We start from the raw sequence: 22,420 nt of genomic DNA on the forward strand, positions 1-22,420 counted from the left end.
AGAGCAAGGAATTGTTGTGAAACTTTACATGAAACTTGAAAAACCGTGTAATGAAACTTTGAATGTATTGAAAGAAATGTATGAAAATGAATATTTGTTCAAGGAGTTTTGCAGTTCGATAAGAAAAACACAATTTTATGGTTCGAAATACAATGTATTAGTCAGTAGTTAGTCTCCCTGAACATCAATACACTGCCCCAACGAGACTCCAATTTATGAACTCCATTCTTGAAGTGAGAATCTGGAAGGGCTGAAAAATATGCTTCCACAGCTGTTATGAGCTTATCATTTGATGAAAAACTCTTTCCGCGCAGGCATATTTTTCGGTCTACAGGCTCCAGCACTCGAAGTGTAACCAACTTTAGACCGCTCGCGCAGCTGATGCATGGGCATCAGCTGTCTGTTAGTTGGCTAAATGACAGTCCAGAGTATTGTTTACAAGTGTGCGGAAGCAATTTGCCGAGAGTAAACGCGGAAAAAGAAAATCAGTAAAGGATTTCAAACATAATAGTGTAATTGCATTATATTTGGCTGGAAAGTTACATCCAGCGATTGTTCGTGAGCTCGAGTACCTTAAAGTAAATAATGTTTTTGTTTATCGCACCATTACTCGTCACAATAATACTGGTAGCATCCCGAAACGTCATGGAGGCGGTCACCAAAAGCCTGCAACTGAAAAATGATCTCAAAGTCAAGCCTTACAAGATCCAAAAGGCGCATAATCTCACACCAAAGCAGCAACAAGTCAGACTTGAGAGAGCGAGGGAGTTGCTTCGTTTGGCCGAAAGCGGTCAATTTTCGAACATTGTGTTTTCTGACGAGAAATGTTTTGAAAGTGAGCAATTCGTAAACTCCCAAAAAGATAGGGGTTATTGGACCGACTGTTTATACGAGAATTTGAATCATCGATTGGCCACCAGGAGGTAGCACCCGATACAGGTAATGGTTTGGGCCGCTGTAATCGCAGATGGGCGCTCTCCTCCAATCGTTTTCATCGAGCTTGGCGTCAACGTAAATGCGAAATATTATCGAGAAAGCATTCTGGAGGTTGATTTGATGCCGGGCCCCGTCTCACAAAGCTCGAGTGAACCAAGAATGGCTAGAAAACAACGTTCCGAAATTCATCACGTCCATTCAATGGCGCTCAAATTCATCAGACGCGAAACCGATGGATTATTCTCTTTAGGCCATTTTGGAGAGCAAGGTCCGAACTAAAACATTACAAACATCGGTAGCGATCCCACATGGCTCGCGGTGCGCCCGATCGGAGCGTGGCAGCTTTTCGATGTCGAACATTCTTTGTGTAGTTAGATGTACGCTTTTCGCTGCACAGAGGCGTGTGCGTAGTTTTGCTGCAACGAGGTAATGATCCGAGTCGATGTTGGGTCCTCGGATCATACGTACATCTAAAACACTGGAAGCGTGTCTTCCATCTATCACAACATGATCGATTTGGTTTCGCGTTTTCCGATCAGGAGACAGCCACGTTGCTTGGTGTATTTTCTTATGCTGGAATCTTGTGCTGCAGACTACCATGTTTCGGGCCCTGGCGAAGCCGGGGGGTGGATCCCAAACCCAGCGCACAACTAGCTATCCTGGAATGCTTCGCCTTCTCACGTTAGCTCACTCCCGAACGGGTATTCGGAAGCTACCAAGAGGATACGTGGGCTAATCCCAGACGTTGTGAGCTGCTTGAACCATATGCAGAAGAATCGTCCTGACCACTCCCAAGTGAATGGCGAACAGTAATTTTCCCCACTTGCGTGGACTTCTACATATGGAACCATCCTCCAACCAAACCAAACCAAAACCAAGGTTGCATACATAAATTTTAGGGGATATATTTTTTTATTCTCAGGATTTTTAAAATATAAAAATTCAATGTACCACTAAATATGTAAGTTTGAATGTAAATATTTTATGACGTTTTCTCTAGCCCTCGTTTGGTCAACAAACTGGAAATGTTACGATAGGGTATTTCGAAGAACAGCGTCACTGGAGCAGATAAAACATATACAACAACCACCAGTCCGATGTACAGTACATTCTATAAAATAAGGAAGAGACGAATATAGTGAACAGATCTTAATCATAGTAATATAAATATGTTATAAAATATATTTGTTGGCAAAAGAATTCTTACGAAATTCTACAATTCTTAACCCCATTTGATGTTGTTCTGTGGTAAAATTCAGAAATGGTCTTTGGGAAATGTATCTTATTCTGCCGTTCAACCTATATTTTTGTCATTCCGATACGATTTTGCAGCAAAAGTTTTTGGCTACTTATAAATCCGGGTCTTTCCGACAAGTATACCCGTCTGGCATGTGAGCGTCACCCGATTTTGTTATTGTTATTGTAGTAGTTCACAGATACTCTGAGAAGCGCAGTGAAATCATCGGCCCTAGTTTGTACGATATCTCAACTAGCAATAGACACAGGAACAGGTTGTTTCGACAGGATGAGCTCGAGTGAGCTCAGCGTGAAGAAAATAGTGTTAGATGAGTGGGATCAAAGAGGCATGTGAAGAGGTGGTTAGTGGGTGGGTGAATTCTGGACATGTGCCACAGTATCGAGCACGTCATTGTGACAGAGTAATGCGGGTCGCACGAGCTAGTTGAAGCTCTTCATCTGCAGTGGGTGGTGATTGGTATTCAATAACGATGATCGCGAAGCGATGAATGTCACTAATAGCCTATCTTTTACTGTGAGTTGCAATGCTGATTGTGTATGTAGGTACGGATATCGGCAATCAGATGGATGTATCTCAACTCCTGATGTGGTTAGGAGGTGGCTCAACCTCCTGCAAGTGCGCACTGGGGTGGTATCTACGGTAGCACTACTGCAGGAACAAGTTTTTAATAGCAAGCTCACTGATTTTTATTTTGCGGACCTCAAGCGGCATCCCTTTGACATCTTTAGCTCAGTATTTCGGTAGATCTGGAGCTTCATACACTGCTTATTACTAGTCTCAGGTGACTACGCCATGGAAGATTCGGAGCAGAGTCGTGACTGTTCATTTCACATGCATTCTTACGCTCTTCCAATCAGTCGTTGTTCAGATCAAGGATGATGGATTATAGGTTTTGCTCATCCGAAGCAAAGTTGTGCGAGTAACTTCGACTACAATTTCTCACACTGATCCAGTCATTCGTTGTTCAGACAATAACATGCTCGGCGGCTGCATTGATTTTCTCTTGTATCATAACATAATTTCAGGTTCGTCATAAAAAAAACCACTGTAATATCTCCTGTTACCTCAACAAATCAACTGGTTTCTTCAGAAGCGCTTAGAGTCGCTTAGAGTCGCTTACAGACCTGATGTTTGCCACACTTCTGAATTCTCTCAACCGAGCCAGGGGAGCAGGTGATGGGCGATGCGTAATTTAAAACCGACCGTTCGGCTGATTGCCTAATTTTCACAAGCAGCGTATGTTTTTTGCAAGTGTTACCGGCTAGCGGCTTGGGGACCTTGATGCGATTTTCGATCTTAATGGCGATCGCAGTTGTATGCGTCAAAGAGAAGGGCAAACTATCGAAAGTAACACCCCACTTCTCGTTTTGCGTCGTCGTCGAATAATAGGATATCGATTTCACTGCTCACTTAAAATCCAGGTCCTTTCTTGACCAAAAATACAATATCCCAGTATTCAATTTTGGCCGAGTTTAACCCTTAACTGGTCCGGTACTCCATTAGTAACATAACTGGTCCGGCGTAGTCTGTGAGACGAGTACGTTTTGAAGCTCAAGAATAAAACACAACATAAAGTTAGTATTATTTTTTAATAAACATCGATATTATGAACACAAATGAACTACATATAGTAAAAATATATGCAATTGGGACAAAGTCTAACAAATTATAAACACAAGAAGAAATAATGTACCACACATCTACAAAAAAAAAGCTTATTCTTTCCGAAAATCATAAAAAAGTGAGGACAAGCTAGTTAACTATTTTTTTTTTAAGAATTGATTTGTAAATCATTATATAACCATAAAACTCATAAAGACATGGAAAGTTGAAGGCCCAAAGTTCACAAGTTTGAGATACAGTTTTTGCAGATTGGATCTGTGCACCCTAAGCAGACTGGATTCTTGCAATAAACGCATAGGTATTTGGTCATCCTGCGTTTGTTGCTAGGACATATATGGCAAATCTTACGTTTTTGGAGAATAAGATTTGTTTCATCATTAGTTGGTTGTTCTTCTGGGACTCTAAGTATCCTTCTAATCATGGTTCGTATTTCACGTGGTATATTCATCATTGTTATGCGCCGTTTCATATGATCTTCCACCAATTGCATAGCTAGCTGTTTTCCAAAAACATTTTTTTCTTTTATTATTGGATTGTTTTTGTAACACTGATGAAGAATATAAGAATTTACCACAGAAATATCCAAGAGACGGAAAAAGATTGTCAATGGCCACCTTCGACTACGACGACTGGATGTACTTTTTGAACACTTTTCGTCAATGGAATCAACTCCTCCTTTATTTTCGTTATAAAAGGTGATTATTTCTGGTTTATTAGTTACTTGGTCAGTGTATTCTCTGTCGTGCATGGAAGATATCAGAATTGTGGCTTTTCCAACTTTTCCAACATGGGAAATTATTATGCATTCCTCCCTAAATCCATAGAATGTTGATCCAGCAGCTCTTTTGCGATTGGGTAGGAAGGTCTGTGGTATTTCGGGTTTATTTTTTTTTAGGGTGCCTACATACGTTAAATTTTTCTTTAGAAGGACGTCCACTAACTGTATTGAAGAATACCAGTTATCAGCTGTTATGTTGCGATTGCTGTTGAAGAGCGGCGTTGCTAGGCGTAATACTGCTTGCGTAGGTTTTAAAAGTTTCTTATCTTCGTCACTGAGACCAAAACCATCCGAGTCCTTTCCGCAATAGATATAAGCATTATAAAGATCGCTGTTTCTCGCGTCTGTTAAGCACTGAATTTTAAGGCCATATTTTGCTGGCTTGTTTGGCATGTACATCTTAAAGCGGCATCTCCCACGGAAACTCACCAGCATTTCGTCTACAGTAGCAGATTGCCCTAATCCATATAAACTTTAGCAATTCTCTATAAAACTTTTAAACACGAAGAATATAGCTGCAGCAGGGTCACCCTTTTTGCGTTCTTCTCTATCTTCTCGATTATCAAATCTTATCGCAGCCAAAAGGACAGCAAATCTTTTCTTACTGAGAACTGCTCTGAATATGTCCCTTCCAGTTCCATCTGTTGCAAATAGACAATCTAGGTGTTCATGACTTGAATTAATGACTGCCGTGTACACGAGAAGTCCAAAAAAAGCTTTCAACTCAGTTATATCTGTTTCTCTTAGGTGGTGTTTTGAAACAGCAGAACATTTTTCACTCATCGAATTTAGCTTTTTGTTAGTGCACTGCATAATATGTTCCAATATATTGTCACTAAAAAGTAAGCCCCAAATAGCTAGCGGATCTGCAGACTCACCAAGCATCCTTGCCTTTGCTTTCAGTATGGGAACTTTCATCACAATGTTATGTTTTCGGACTTTAGATGATGGACGAACTTCTGAAGTACACCACCTATACCGATTTTTGCCATATATATATTTCTTTTCACTTTCCGCTGAGTCCACTTCATCACTGTTATTGTCCTCCTCACATTCAGATAATTCCGAGTTAGTGTCATGCTCTGACTCAATATTATAGTCGTCCGACACATCGTCTATATCACTAGCACTATCAGTGTCTTCGTTATTCCACTTAGAGAGAGTTTCTTCATAATCACAATCGCCCAAACGCACCCGTTTAGATGGCCCAGCCATAACTCACTATATTTGAAACACGCACTAAAGTAACGTAAAGGGTCCGGCGTAGTCTGACAGACTACCGCGCAAATATAATCGTTCCTAACTTAGAGTATAACTGAACAAAATCGACAGAAATGTGACTATTTTTTAATGACCAATAGGGGAAGGAATATGCGGAGCGACCCGTATGTAGGTGGTTCCAGTAGCAAATAAACAGGATTTGTTTATATGACGTAGTCTCTAAGACGACGCCGGACCAGTTAAGGGTTAACAAAGCGCGCCAGTCGTTTCTTTCTCGTGCTGACCGGCGCCAGTTGGACACACCAAGTGAAGACAAATCCTTCCTGATCCTCCGCCTGATCTTTCCAACATAGAGAAGGCATTCCTCTTCCTCTGCTACCCCCAGCTGGTGCCGCATGAAATACTTTCAGAGTCGGAGTGTTTACATCCATTCGGTCGACATGACCCAGACAACGTAGACGCTGGATCTTTTTTCGCTGCGCTATGTCTACGTCGCCGTAAAGCTCATGCAGTTCGTTGTTCCATCGACTGCGATACTCGCCATTGTTACCGTGCAAAGGTCCAAAAATCTTCGATAGAATCTTTCTTTCAAACACTGCAAGTGACGCCTCATTGGAAGTTGTCCAAGCTTCTGCGACATGCGCTAGGACGGGCATGATGGGAGCCCTATAAAGTGTTAGTTTTGTTCGTCGAGAAAGGTCTTTATTATGCAATCACCTTCTTAGTCCAAAGTAGCACTTGTTGGCAAGAGAGATTCTTTGTGGGATTTCAAGGCTTTCATTGCTGTCGGTCTCAATGCTGGTGGCTAGATAAACGGAGTCCGCAAATCTGTGTGTCTGTGGCACCACTTTTTATGTACGATATTTTATATCAAGGAAGCCAGAGAGCGAACCGCACGTCCACCAAATTTTGAATTGAATGAGGTTGTCTTAATGCAGCTTGGAAGACGTATTAGTTTCGGTATGAGAATTGCTTTTTTTTAAATCGGTCTATAAGTACCCTCTATAACTATTTACATTTACTCTCCGTATGATGTCTATTTTTGAAATCGCAAAATATGTTATGTTTCAGAAAAACACATAGTCTGCGTTTTGCTGTAATTTCGTCTCTTTGAAGAATTCGCCTGTGATTCTGACTGTATTTAAAATTAAAGGTGTAGGATTAGGTGTTTTTTGTTGTTTTTTTTTGGGTGTTTTTTTCGTTTTTTAGGTTTTCGAATTTTTTGTGTCTCGCATACAATTTCAACTAACCTTTAAGCGCCCAAGCTTCGCGCGCTAGTAGGCCGCGTCGCAGTTTTTGCATGTGCAGGTCACATTGTTTGCTCACCAGATTTGTGTTACTCACAGTAGTCAATGGGAAAAGTATAGTGCTGTAATCCAAAATAGTATCCAAACTCAAGTGGTTTTCGTTAACTTTCTGAACATTATCCCGTAGGCTCGCGTTAGAGCGAGGCAAAAGTGTCGTAAGTATGTATAAGTAAAACCCATGAGAATTTCCACATATTTTAAACGATAGAGAAATTCAGATATCTTTAATAATTTTTTCGAGTAAACTATGAGTATATTAAATACTAGCAAACCTGGCCCCCTTCGCTGGGCACACTAAAATAGAATAGATATGGTTTAGAACAGAAAATATATGATTTTCATATTATTTATTTCTTTATTCTTTATTCAAGCGCTTTGGCATAAACAATATTTTTTGTTTTTCTATTTGTTTTTGAGTAAATATAAAATATAAATTGAAAATCAGGAAAAAAAATGATTGCTTTTAAATTTCAAATCAACGCATATGAATAAATAATCGTCTTTTTTCCTGATCATCCATCAACTTTTCGTTTCAATTTATATGTTTTATTAAGCATTGGAGCTTTTTTAACCATTATCCATTTATATTTTCAAAAAAAAAAAACGAAAAAAATTGTTTTTTCCACGAACACATACAATAATTTCATTCGGATTTCACATTAAATTCTCAAATTTCGTAAGAAATTATTCACTGTTCCAAACTCCACTCCAAAAAAATTCACAAACAATTTTTACATGTTGCACTTCCGTTTTTTCCTTATGGCATCCAAATCAGAAAGAAATATTGACACATTGCAACTCACACTGTCAATTTGACAGTTCAGTTCCGCCCCAAGCGTTAAAAAAGTAAGCGACATTATGGCTGGCTCAAAAGAACGCTGTACCCGTTGCCACTGCTCCGAATTACAACCAAACTTTACGAAACCCATTTTCAATACTTACTTAACAATGTGCGTAAGTTTGGTTTAATTCGGTGCAAAGACACGGCGGATCCACGTTTTGGCATATATTTCGAGACCCTAGTTATCAGTAGGTATGAAAATTACCCCGTATTAAAGCACTTATCAACAGCTTTCATTTGATACCCATATTGTACATACACAACCAAAGGTTACCCGGGTCCACGTTTTGACCTATATCTCGAGACCCCAGTCACGGAGCAGCATGAAAAATACTCTGTACTAAAGCATTCGCCAACAGCTTCAATTTGATATCCGTATTGTACAAACACATTCTAGGCTCCACGTTTTGGTCTCTATCTCGAGACCCTAGTCACGGAGTGGCATGAAAAATACTCTGAACTAAAGCATTCACCAACAGCTTCCATTTGATACCCATATTGTACATACACGTCCGAAGGTTACCCGGGTCCACGTTTTGACCTATATCTCGAGCCCTATCCACCAATAGGTATCCAAACTATACGGAAACCATCTTCAATACCTTCTTAACAATGTGTGTAAGTTTGGTTTAATTCGGTTCAAAGACACGGCGGGTCCACGTTTTGGCATATATTTCGAGACCCTAGTCATCAATAGGTATGAAAATTACCCCGTATTAAAGCACTTATCAACAGCTTTCATTTGATACCCATATTGTACATACACAACCAAAGGTTACCCGGGTCCACGTTTTGACCTATTTCTCGAGACCCCAGTCACGTAGCGGCATGAAAAATACTCTGTACTAAGGCATTCACCAACAGCTTCCATTTGATACCCATATTGTACATACACATCCGAAGGTTACCCGGGTCCACGTTTTGACCTATATCTCGAGCCCTATCCACCAATAGGTATCCAAACTATACGGAAACCATCTTCAATACCTTCTTAACAATGTGTGTAAGTTTGGTTTAATTCGGTGCAGACACGGCCGGTTAGCGAACACACACAAAAAGTTGACTTTATTTTATATAATATATAAGATTTTTTTCAGTTTGTGTCCGAAAAATCCAAATATCTTACGGAACCCTATTTTTTTCCAAAATAAAATGTAATCCATGTTACTCTTGGATAATGTAGTTTTCGAATGGTGAAAGAATTTTTAAAATCGGTCCAGTAGTTTTTGAGCCTATTCGTTACAAACAAACAAACAAACAAACAAACAAACAAACAAACAAACAAACAAACAAAGTTTTCCTCTTTAAAATATTAGTATAGATGAAATATTGAGTCAGTAAAAATATGCCCCCTTAAACTTCCGAAGTGTTATAAAGCTCGAATTAGACTGACTTTGTTGGTTTCATTTTAGTAAAACGAAGCCAATTTCTTCAATAGAGCGCGTAAATTCATATTGAATGACTGCCTAGGTGATTTGCCAATTAAGTATTTTTGTATTTTATGAGTCGATGCAATTATATAGCACTTAAAAGTATGAATTCCATGTATATTCATTTGCGTACTGCCTACAAAACTATCAAAAACAAGCCAAGTTCGAATGGCAACGAACTTCAGACGATGTGTGGCTATTTTGACTAAGTGTCGAGATAAATACCGCTCGAAAAAAGTATGCAGGCTACCGCTAGTTGATTGACGTAAAACCTTCTTTGTCAAATGCCGGACATTTGCGGAGAAAGTGCTCAACAGTCTCTTTCTCTGCAGGATCCAAGCTTCTCCGCATGAGGACCGATCACCCAGTGACCAGTGAAATGAGTTTGGAAATTGAATGGTTGGGAATTCCCATCACCTTAAGTGTCCTGTTTCTATCATATTGAGGCCATAGTGCTTTTGAAATACCAGACGATGAGAAAGACCTCTTCTTGCGCTTTTTTGAGAAAGAAATTGTGTAGTTTCCCTTTAACAACGGTCAATGGGGACACCGATGTCTGAGAAGGGGCAACTGAAACTGGTTTTGTCGACTCCGTCCTGGCAAGCTCTTCGGCAATTTCATTTCACTCTATATTCCAGATAAGGGAAATATTTCCTGCACATTCGAGACGTTTGAGTTCCTCCTTACAGGAGTTTACTAGAAGAGAGCTGCAATGCGGCGACGACAGGGCCTTGATCGCAGCTTGACTATCAGAAAAAAATATGAAGGGCTCCCTCCCAATAGCGGTACCTAAGACCGCTGCTCGTTTCCGGCAGTTTAAAGGAGACTGAAACATTGGCTGATTTAGAGAAAATCCCCGCTTCCACTCCAGATTCCATCTTGGATCCGTCAGTGAAAACAGAGGCACCTCAGTATATCCGTGCCGACTCTCCCCTCTTTCCAATTTTTCCTGATTGGAAAGATAGCCCTAGCACAACCCTCAATACCCAGTTTGCGTATGGAGAGATCAGTACGAAGTACAGAGAGGGAAAGGGAGATCTGCTTCAAGATGCTACTATGTCCTACGGGAAGTTGCCGCCAAAGGCCAATCTCCTTCAACCTAATAGCGCAGCAATGGATTTAACTTGAAGATGCACGAGAAGAAAGTGCAGAATGACGTTGAGGGCAGCAGTGTGACATGTTCTACAAGCACCAGTGATGCCCACCCATGCAGTTCACTGCACTCTCTCTAGTTTAGTGGTGTTGTAGCCCTTCTGAAGAGCTACCCACCAAACTAGGCAACCATATGTGAAAAACGACTAAGTTATATGTCTGTGTACGACACGTGGCTTGAGACCACATTTTTTGCCGAGCATAGATCTACAGGCGTGGAAGACTATACTGGGCTTCTTAACTCGATTTTCTATCTGAAGCCTCCAGTGGAGCTTGGGGTCAAGTATTACACCAAGATACTTGACACCCGATGAGAGTGTAAGACACTGGATGTTTAGTCTTGGAAACTTTTAAAGGTGGAGGCTTGTATTTCCTGGTGAATAGCATGAACTCCTTTTTGTCAGAGTTGACCCTGAGACCGCAACTGGCAGCCCAACTACTGAGTGTAGCCAATGTACCTTAAAAAATTCCTGAAACCATTACGATAAAGTCATCGGCATATGCCATTCAGGATTAACTTAAAATAAAGCTTAAATTCTACCCTTAATCTGCTGACGCTGCGCTTGCTACGACGCAGTAGCTCGACGTTCCAACGTTGCAGTATTGCCCCGAATACCTCTAAAAGGTGCTAGACTCTGTATCAGCCTTTTTGCTTAGGTGAGCGAGGCGGCCACTGTGTTAATTTGTATAAAGAAATGAGTAAGTAAAAAATGCAGATGAGGATTGACAGATAATCGAAAATTAGCTTAAAAAAGATAATAACTTTGAGAAAATGCTGTTCTTTTAATAACTAAATTAATTACATAGGGTAAGCGCCGATTTACACACAGAGACATCTGGGAGAGAGACACTGGAAATTCTCTTTTGATGTTTCATTCGCGTTCATATAGGTAAAATTGTTTTCGGTAACATTCGTTGCTTTTGACGTTTACTTCCTTAGCATCTTCTGGTTTTTACTGACAAACAAATGGAAAAAAATAGAATTCAACATAAACATAACCCATAAGTGTTTTAAATTATACCTACTTTACTAGCAAAAATCATCTTAAACAGCGTTCTGATGATTATCGATGTTGATTTCTTCCATTTGATTGGAAACCCACACAGAACTCAGAACTTTCTACCATAAAAGAAGGAAACGAATGGAGGAACTGTCAAAAATTGCTTTGCAGCCAACTTTAAGTTTGGCAATATGACACAAAGCGTGTAACCAGTACGGCAAACACAATCCCCTCTTCTTCCCCGCCCCTTCTTCTCCCACGAACAAAATGTTCCCCTGTGTAAACCAGCACTGACGACAAACGATTTCGTCTCACGTTTTGCTACAACGCAGGGAATGCCAATAGTAAACAAAATCGTCTGATCTTTCGTTCGCAATCGAGAATCAAGTTGTAAGTTTTTATATTTTTCGCAGAATTTTCGTTTTTATTTATTAGGTGCGCAACTAAGTTCCCGCTGTTTGTCAATAGTTGCCGCCAGCAGTGTGTGCTAGTCGATTCTAACATAACCTAAACGTCATAAACCAAGCTTAGACATATGGTAAACATAGTTTGTTTACTTCGGCACATTAGTGATTTGGTTTTGGTATCATACGAGTATACTTTTGGTTTTGTGAAAATGTCTGATTTTGTACCGAATAATCATAATTTGCGGGAAGTATTGATTTTCCTCTTCCATTCGAAGAAAACGGCGGCTGAAGCACATCGAGAGCTACAAAAAGTTTACGGAGATGCTGCTTTAAGAGAAAAACAACGTACCGAGATTCGTTCCGTCGCTTCAAAGACGGTGATTTTAATGTTGACGACTGTCCGCGTGAAGGAAGGCCAAAAATCTTCGACGACGCCGAATTGGAGGCATTGCTCAATGAGAATCTGTGTCAAATGCAAGAAGAGCTTGCTTCAGTAATAGGAGTTACCCGCCAATCCATTTCCAAGCGATTGCATGCTTTGGGAATGATTCAGAAACAGGGGACTTGAGTTCCTTATGAATTAAAACCAAGGGAGGTTGAACGTCGTCTTTTCGCCTGTGAACAACTGCTCCAGCGGCAAAAAAGGAAGAGGTTTCTTCATCGCCGCCTCGGCCGAATATTCACGCTGCGAAGGTTATGCTATGTATTTTGTGGGACCAAGTTGGTGTTAGTTATTATGAACTATTTAAACCAAGCGAAACCATCACTGGGGATCGACTTCATCGGTATCCACTTTAATTAGTGCGATTAAGCCGAGCACTGCGCGAGAAGCGGCCGCAATACGCGGAGAGGCATAAAGAAATGATTCTACAGCATGACAACGCTCGGCCTCACGTTGCCAAACCCGTTAAAACCTACCTGAAAACCCTGAAATGGGAAATCCTACCCACCCGCCATATTCTCCAAATCTCCAGTTATTGCGCCGTCCGATCATCACCTTTCCCGATCGATGGCAAATCGTCTAGCTGACCGGCTGACCTGCAGTTCCATTTATATAAAGACATCAAAAAATGGCTTAATCCGTGGATAGCCTCAAAAGATGAACAGTTTTGCTGCGACGGTATACGAGATCTGCCAGAAAGATGGGAAAAGGTAGTAGCCAGCGATGGGCAATTCTTTCAATGATTCACTTCTAACCATTTTTTTCAGAATAAAGTTGTATTTTCATCAAAAAAACAGCGAGAACTTAGTTGCGCACATTTATTATAATTTTTTTTTGTTTTTGAAAAGAACCTGCAAACTTATTTCCGCACTTTGTAGTTAGAATCGAAATCTTGATAATCGATTGATTATGTATTATAATTTCTTTAATTTTTAATTTGTTTTTGTGAACCCAGTTAAATCACTTTCCCACAAAAAATGCCCTTTCGTAAATACCTTAAAATTCACAACGAAAGTTATATTTGGCATATATTGGGGATAGTAAAAGTTAGGATCGAACAGATCAATTCTGTAAATGTAGTGCTAAAATAATATAATTAATAATAAAGTTTTTCAATTTACGTGCATTTACTTATACTAACCGCGGGCCAAGGGCACTTTTGCAGAATGGACCGAGAATTTTCCAAAGCTTTCAGTACGGATCCGAGAAAACGATTATTTTTATATTCGCCATTAAGAAATTTGCACATGTCGATTTTGATATCCGTAAAATGTGATAATTTCTTTGGTTTCTGTTTTAGATGCACCTTCACCTCAGCTTCCGCAAAGTCTAACTCCACTTTATAGATGATTGTTCCATTGATTCTTTGACGTCCTTCAAAATCCACCAAAAACATCTCGACGTGCTCCACTATTTTGCGATCTGCTATTTTTGTTCCGATCCTCGTAAATTCCAAAGGAGACTATGAAATATAAAAATATAAATAAAAAATAAACAACAAATTAATAAAAATGAAAATAAAAAAATAATGAAAATAAAGAAAAAAATAATGAAAATAAGTAATAAATAATTAAAAATTAATAAAAATAGAAATAAAAAATTAATAAAAATAAAAATAAAAAAATAATAAAAATGAAAATAAAAAATATACAAAATATGAAAATAAAAAATAAAAAAACTAATAAAAATAAAAATAAAAAATTAATCAAAATAAATAAAAAGTTATTAAAAAAAGAAAATTATTAAAAATATTAAAAAAATGAATAAAAATAAAAAATTAGTAAAATAATAAAAAATAATAAAAAATATATAAAAAATAATAAAACTGAACATAAAAAATAAATAAAAATAAAAAATGAATAAAAATATAAATAAACCGTTAATAAAAATTAATAAAAATAAAAAATGAATAAAAATAAATAAAAACTTAATAAAAAATAAATAAAAAAATAATAAAAATGAAAATAAAAAATAAAGAAAAAATAAATAAAAATAAAAAAGTGTTAAAAAATAAATATAAAACAAAGTTAATAAAAAAAAGTTAATAAAAAATTAATAAAAAAAATAAATAATTAATAAAAATAAAAAAATAATAAAAATGAAAATAAAAAATATACAAAATATGAAAATGAATAAAAAAAAATGATAAAAATAAAAATAAAAAATTAATCAAAATAAATAAAAAGTTATTAAAAACAAAAAAAAAATATTAAAAATATTAAAAAATTAATAAAAATAAAAAATTAGTAAAATAATTGCAAATTAATAAAAAAGAATATAAAAGAATAGTAAAAAATAAATATAAAGAAAATTAAAAAAAATTAATAAAAATATTAAAAAAATGAATAAACATAGAAATAAAAAAGTAATAAAAATAAATAAGAAATTCATAAAAAATTAATAAAAAATAAATACAAATAAAAAATTAATAAAAATAAATAAAAAATTAATAAATAAATAATAAATTAATAATAAAAAAATAGTGAAAATAAAAATTAAAAATACATAAAAAGTTAATAAAAAATTAATAAAAAAAAAAAAATAAATAATTAATATAAAAAAAATAATAAAAATGAAGATAAAAAAATACATAAAAAAATATAAAACATATAAAACAGAAAAATGCAAGGCTTGAGCTTGCTTTCCAGCAAAATTAAATATGTAATATGAACTTAACTTTACTTAGATGGTTAATTAAACTACAAACCACAGCACAAATTTCATAAAAAAACTTGCCGCTGGAATATTGCTTGACCTACCACAATGTTAATGATCTGGTTCAAAATACAAATTTTAAACAAAATTAAGAAAAATTTAAATTCAACTTTAATTGACATTTCACTAGTGCGCTTGCCACTTGGGCGGTGTCTTGACAAGTACTTCCGCAAAAAAATTCCAATTGAATGGCACTCGAAAATTATTCGAACGAAAATCGTAGTAATCGTTGAAATTTTCCGGTTGAGAAATTGCTCTAATTGTCTCATCATTAATTGAAAATAAATGGATTGAATAGATGTAAATCTATAGCCCAATAAAAATATCACGTTTACCAAAACATATTTTTGAATATATGTAGTTTCTTTTTTCATATGCTTGTATGGTAGCCGCCATAGCCGAATGGGTTGGTGCGTAACTACCATTGGGAAGGGCCGAAGTTCGAAATCCCGGTCGCCCCTCGGCAGGCAATGACAAATCGTTGAGCAAATTTCTTCTTCTTCTCTGCACTTTCGGAGCAACATAGCACTGTAAGTGCGTACATTTAAATCAAGCAAGGTGCACACTACAAATTGAAGGAGGAGCTCGACCAAACAATTATACCATACATATCTTTTTCTTCTTCTATCGATAACCGCTTACGTAATTTTGGCTGAGATAAACAAAGCGCGCCAGTCGTTTCTTTCTTGTGCTAAACGGCACCAGGCGGACACACCAAGTGAAGCCAAGTCCTTCTCCACCTGATCTTTCCAACGGAAAGAAGGCCTTCCTCTTCCTCTGCTACCACCAGCTGGTACCGCATCGAATACATTCAAAGCCGGAGCGTTTGTAGCCATTCGTATGAATTAACCTAGCCAACGTAGCCGCTGGATCTTTATTCGCTGCGCTGTGTCTATGTCGTCCTAAAGCGCATTGTTCCATCGCATGCGGTACTTACCGGCACCAACGTGCAAAGTTCCAAAAATCTTTCTCTGCTAGAATGACTAATCTACTTCTTTCTGTTTTATTCAAATTGATTCTTTCCACATTGGCTGTGGCGACTGAGAGCAAAGGGCAATTGAAACCGCAAACGCTTTGTTAATTCTAGACCAGCAAAATTTATGTAACATAATTCGCACCAATCATCAATTGCCTGTAATCCTTCATTGCTTAAACGACAATGAAAGAAAGATATTTTAGTTATTTGATCAATTCTGAAATTTCAGAAAAATAATATTTTGTATTTCATTTGCAAAAAATCGATAAGCCTCTCTATAGAACTGTAATTTACAGTTAAAACTGCGGGTCTGTCGACATTTGTCAGACCGTTTCATTTTAGAAGCCAGCTGCAAAACTTGTAAGGGAACTTCGGTAAAAATAACTGAAAATGGAATGAATTTCCATTCCGGTCCATTGTTTTCACAATGGTTGGTTTGATCGATCCGAATTTGGCGCGGAATGATAGAGTTTGCTAAAGCGGGCAATGCCGTCACCGTTTTCCGAGTAAGCATATGCCCTGCTCGAGCTCCCCCCTGCCCATTTAGTTTTTTTTTTGGTACCTATATATATCTTGATTCCAGTAGCCTATTACAAACACGGATAACCCAGACATCTTAGGAAAAACGGGCAACGGGCTGTAAGCTTGACGTAAGCTAAGGCTACTACTGGTTTCTTGGAAACATTAAGCTCATCCTCGTGGTGGCCTGACCTGCACATTCTACGCATACCCACGCTGATTCTAAGAACAATATTCTTCAGCCATATTGCTTCACGGGACGAGTGGGAGTGGAGACAGCGCACGGTGAACCTATTCACGGATGGCTTAAAGTTGGACGGTCAGGTGGGCGGAAGAGTATTCTGTGGCAAGCTCCCTATACAGTTCAAGTTCAGGCTACCGGACGAGTGTCTGTAGTGTTTTCCAAGCGGACGTAGCCACTATCAAAGAAACAGTTGAAATGACCGCTCACTTTTCTATTACCACTATCAATGAAATAAATCTCTATTCCGACGACCAAAAATTAATTAGAGCACTGGGTTCGCCGAAGAAGCGTTCGAAAGTAGTCTGGCAAACGCCTGACTTAACTTTCGAACTCATTTGATAATGCTTTGAAATTAAGGTCATATGAACCCCTGTTCGGTCACAGTGGACTTGCTGGGCAGAGGAGCTGACTAGACAGGTGATAGGTTATGTGGTTTCATCAAGCAGTGGAGGATTGCGGTTTCTGACTGCCTGCTAGCTATTTCTGGGTAAGTGGGACTCACATGAACTCATCGACCGCTGATCAAGTATGACGTTCGGGGAAACTTCTAAGGATACTAAAGTATCAGCTCTCAACTATTAGGGGTAACATAACCAGACAACGGCTTCCATGCGGTGAGACTTGCCGTTACTTTGAATACCTTTTGTGGCAGCTGTTTTATGCATGACGTGGAATCATCTACCGCCTTCTTCTCAGCTGTCCCGCTTTTACGAAATTAAGATTGAGGCATCTTAGTTTTCACAACTTTTTCCACGCCTGCTGAATTTCATTATGCCCTTTTCATGTTTCTCATCCAAGTAGGCTCTAAGGTTTGACATTTACGAAATGGGAAGCTATACGCTTGAACAAAATTGGGAAATATTGAAAAGCTATTTCCAAAGTGGTGAGTCCTCTTCTTCTTCCGCGGTTACAGTAAATGGCGAGCGTTACCGTGACATGCTCAACGAGTTGTTTCCAAAAATTGAAGAGGATGACATGGACGACATTTGGTTTCAATAGGACGGTGCAACTTGTCACACTGCCAAAGTTACACTCGAACTTTTGGCTACCGTTTTTGAAAACCGAATAATCAGCCGAAATTCCGATATCAATTGGCCGTCTCGGAGCTGTGATTTAAGCCCGTTGGACTATTTTTTGTGGGGAGCCGTTAAGGACAAATGCTATGCGAACCATCCAGAGACGATTGATGCTTTAAAACATGAAATCGAAGTTGCCACTCATGAAATTGGAGCCCAAACAGTTAGTTTTTTTTTATAGCCGATTCAAAAAGGGAATTTTACATGGCCCACTCTATATAAGCGACCGCTATGTGACGAACCGTATATGCAATTACATAAAGTTCTACTGCGATAATGTGCACCGGTATGAATAATTATGATGTTACTACAAAGTTGACGCCAAAAAAAAAAAAACGGCCTTAGATTCATAACACATAATCGATTAATACTGGAGTAATTAAAGTATATAAACAATTGCCAGAGATTTAGCTGAAATTAAACTGAAATTATGTTTGAGCAGCAGATTAGTTTCGCTTTGATACATTTGAGAGCTACATCCGGCTAAACACAGCTTAGTATAATTTTTTTTTAAATTCTAATTGCATAGAGTGAGGCAAAAATTTTCAAAAAATCTGCTGAACTAAAAATCCGCGCTAGATTTAAATAAGGTTTTTATTTGGACCTTTAATTTTTTTTTGCCATTTAACTAGGCCAACAAATGACAATGCCAAAGTCACTATGATAGCTGAAATTGCTTGCAAATTTAAAAGCATCTTACAATAGGATTTTTACTTATGCGGCACACTGTTTTGTCGAAACAACAAAATGTATCTGCTTTAAAAAAATACATTAAATGATTGTTGTGATATGGCGCAGAAGGTTGGACGAGGACAATATCCGATGAGGCGTACCTTAGAGTGTTTGAAAGAAATATTCTCCGTCTCCGCTCCGCCTTTGAAAGTATTCGATGCGGTACTAGCTGGAGGTAGCAGAGGAAAATAAAGGCCTTTTCTGCATTGGAAATACCAGGTGGAGAAGACTTGGTTGTGGTGTGGGACCGACTTGGTGTGCCCAACGGGCGCCGATTAACACGAGAAGGAAACGACTTCTCGACTCGGTTAAATTCGGCTAAAATCGCTTGAGGGGTTATGGCGCCAATCAAGAAGAAGTAGGATCTGCAAACAAATTCGGCAGTGGATAAAAAGTGTTGATGAGCCATGAACCAAACAGCCAGAATCATGAAAGGTGTTCACAGCCGTTCACGCACATGTAAAAGAAAAAACGAGGGACAGAAAGCGGAAAATCACAGTTCGTCAGGACAAATTGATCATGCGATAAATCAAAAACGATCGATTCAGCATTTCAGAAGAGATAAAAAAAATATGCAGTTAGAACTGATGAGCCGAACAATCAGTTATAGGTTAAAAGGGACAAGTTTGCCCCCAAGAAGTCCAAAGAAAGTAGCGTTACTTTCAAAAAAGAACATCAACCAGAGGCTTTCCTTTGCGCTACGACATTTGCATTGCGAACACTGGTTTAATATCCTAAGATCAGATGAAACTATATATAATGAATATATTTGGATCCGATGGAAAATGTTACGTGCGACGCTTAAAAAACACAGCGGGAGATCCTAAATTCCCCAAAAAAATAGTCAAACATGGTGGTGGATCAATAATGTTATGGGGCTGTTTATTCGCATTCCATAAAGGTCAAATTTTTTCGATTGAAGGCAAGATGTGCGCCGCGGACTGTATAAATACATATATGCTTCCATTTGCTAAAGATGAGATGCCTATAAAGTGGGAATTTATGCACGATAATGATCCTAAACATGCATCAGCGGTTTTTAAGGCATGGATGAGTCAGAATAGAGTTACGGTGGCCTTCACAGTCACCAGACCTTGACCATATCGAACTTTTCGACGATTGACATACCAGTAGGAGCGTGCCTCATCTTCCACGTCCTTATTACTAGAACACAACATTTTTCTAGATGCCTGCTTCGACTATTCAAGTTGGCCATAGAGGTTCTGAAGAGAGTATCGAATTTTCTATTTCCTCGTCTTCGCTGGTACGGTCATGTTATGAAAATACCCGAGGACTACGCAGTGAGACAAGTGTTGCAGATGGAGGAGTTAAAAAGAAGGCCAGTGAGACTAACCAAACAGGGAAAAATACTATAAAAATTGATATGCGAAGCCGATTGTGTGAGATAGCGCAAAAGGAGTTCCTACCCGAAATAGTATAAGGCTAGGCAAAAGAAAGAAATTTTCAGAAACAAGTTGCTTACAAATATTTCGACCCCTTAAAAGTTTCAGTCTCATCAGGAACTTAATTTAAAATCAACTGCTCAATTTATACTGAGTAACCAGAAATAAAAGAGATGTCTAGCCCGTCGAAGATTTTTGGATCTACCAATTCTTCCAGAAAGGACTGATTGTATTGGCTAAAAGATCGAGTGCATTTAAGGATGTGGGAAAATGTTATTCCGGTACATTTTATTGGGCCACTACGGTCAGCAAATAAACTCTTTAAATGTAACTCGTGTAACATAACCTAATTGCTTAGGCGGTACGTTGTCTCAGCCAACAAAATCCGAAGCTGGGTTGGGTTTGGTTAGTTTGACCTGGCTGGCTGAAAGCAATCACATAGACCTATTGGCCCTTAGTGATATCAAATGGAGCTTGGCCTTTACGTTTCGTTATAGTAGGCTTCTTGTAATACGTCTACGTTCTTTGCAAATCTAAGTTAGCCCTGAAGCTCAAAGCCCAAGAGGCACTTTTTTCTCTTCCAGATCATAGCAAAATTTGTCTTTATCGTTGTTTGTGATTCCGCGTGTGCCGCTGGCAGTATACAAGGTATACTGAAAAATTATCTCAAAGTCAAGCCTTACAAGATCCAAAAGGCGCATGATCTCACACCAAAGCAGCAACAAGTCAGACTTGAGAGAGGGAAGGAGTTGCTTACCTTGGCCGAAAGCGATCAATTTCCGAACATTGTGTTTTCTGAAAAATTTTCAAATTGAGCAATTCGTAAAATCCCAAAAAGATAAGGTTTATTCCACCGACCCTTTCCACGAGAATTTGAGTCATCGATTGGCCACCAGGAGGCAGCACCCGTCACAGGTAATGGTTTGGGCCGCTGTAACCGCAGAGGGGCGCTCTCCAATCATTTTCATCGAGCCTGGCGTCAAGGTAAAGGCGAAATATTATCGAGAATGTATTCTGGAGGTTGCTTCGAAGCCGAGGGCAGACAAATATTTCGCTGGCACACCATGGACGTTTCAACAGGACTTGGCACCATCTCACAAAGCTCGAATGAACCAAGAATGGTTAAAAAACAATGTTCTTAACTTCATAACGTTCACAAAATGGCTCTCAAATTCAACAGACGCGAATCCGATGGATTATTCTCTTTGGACCATTCTGAAGATCGAGGTTCAAACTTAAATATTCACCAGTCTCGTGGCGCTGTCCACGCTGTCATTGTCCATGAGTGGGCCAAAATACCTGCAAGTCACATTCGGGCAGCTTGCGATTCGTTTCTGGACCGTCTCAAGGCATAGTCAAGGCAAAATGTGGTCATATCGAGCAGAAGTAATTTGATTCTTAATTTTATATTATTTTCATACATTTTTTACTTTGAATTGAGTAAAAGTAATTATCCAAATTAAATTTATGGTCTTTCTATTTGGTTACTTACGATTGTTCTGCTTTCCTTTCTAGACAGGGTTCGTACCGGCCTGGCGTATTTCTCTGCAATCTGTGCACACATGATTTTCGCGGTTTTACAGGAGGCTAGGTTGTTCCACCTCCTCTCTATCAGTCCTTTCATGTCCGCATCAATGTCGTTGTGTATTGTATTTAAAAGCTTCAGTATGTAGTTTTCCTGTTGAAATTGCATGTAAACTGAGCTCGTGGCAGTCTCAACTATAATTTCGTGTACTGCAATATCCTCATGTCCGAATACCCAATAGATGAACAGCCGTCAGTCTGCGGCTAGTCTCTCTAAGAGCTTCCCTGCTTTTAAGAACGTTTTGAGATTAAATTTCGTATGAGTTTATTGCTTTTATCGCCGCTTGACTATCAACGTATATACAAAGTGAAACCCAAAATAAACAAGACTGAACTAAAATAGAAACGACAGGTGCTTTGTTCTGATAACTTCGAGTTCATTTATTCAAAATTGCCCCCTCTGGTCTCGAAACACTGTTTTGGGTGATCTAAAAGCTTTTTGAAACAGTGTTTCAGGTCTTTGACCGGAATCTGGAATGTCCTTCAGGATGTCGGTACAAGCCTTTTGGATGGGCTCTACGCACGCAAAAAGTTTTCCTTTCATGGCCGAATGCAATTTTTCGAAATCACAGGAAGCTATGTCACGAGAATACGGTGAGTCATTGATGGTTAAAATGCGATTTCTAGTCCAAAAATCAGTCTCAAGAGTGGATCGATGAGATGGTGCATTATCGTGCTTCCTCCTTCGAGCTATTCTGGGCGAATTCGATGAATGCGGTGCAACAAACGCTTCAATACGCCAAGATAGAAAATTTCATTAACGGTTTGGCCCGTT

The 22,420-nt window shown here is 38.5% G+C and overlaps 1 protein-coding gene across 3 annotated transcripts in view; it reads right to left on the reverse strand.

Moving 5' to 3' along the window:
* Positions 1 to 1,839: 1,839 nt before the first annotated feature.
* Positions 1,840 to 22,420, reverse strand: part of LOC128855820 (uncharacterized) — a 103,935-nt gene continuing 83,354 nt past the window's right edge. For 2 of the 3 annotated variants that reach the window (XM_054091019.1, XM_054091017.1), the window contains exons 2-3: positions 13,538 to 13,858; positions 1,840 to 2,047 (exon numbers count right to left, since the gene is read on the reverse strand). In XM_054091019.1, the coding sequence (XP_053946994.1) occupies positions 1,919 to 2,047; positions 13,538 to 13,792 (384 nt within the window). In that variant the 5' untranslated portion in view covers positions 13,793 to 13,858 and the 3' untranslated portion in view covers positions 1,840 to 1,918. Of the gene's footprint in view, positions 2,048 to 7,066; positions 7,296 to 13,537; positions 13,859 to 22,420 lie in introns of those variants that run through there. The other variant, XR_008453763.1, reaches the window with a different exon arrangement.

The sequence above is a fragment of the Anastrepha ludens genome, chromosome 2 (assembly GCF_028408465.1).
Source record: "Anastrepha ludens isolate Willacy chromosome 2, idAnaLude1.1, whole genome shotgun sequence".
Taxonomy (NCBI): Eukaryota; Metazoa; Arthropoda; class Insecta; order Diptera; family Tephritidae; genus Anastrepha; species Anastrepha ludens.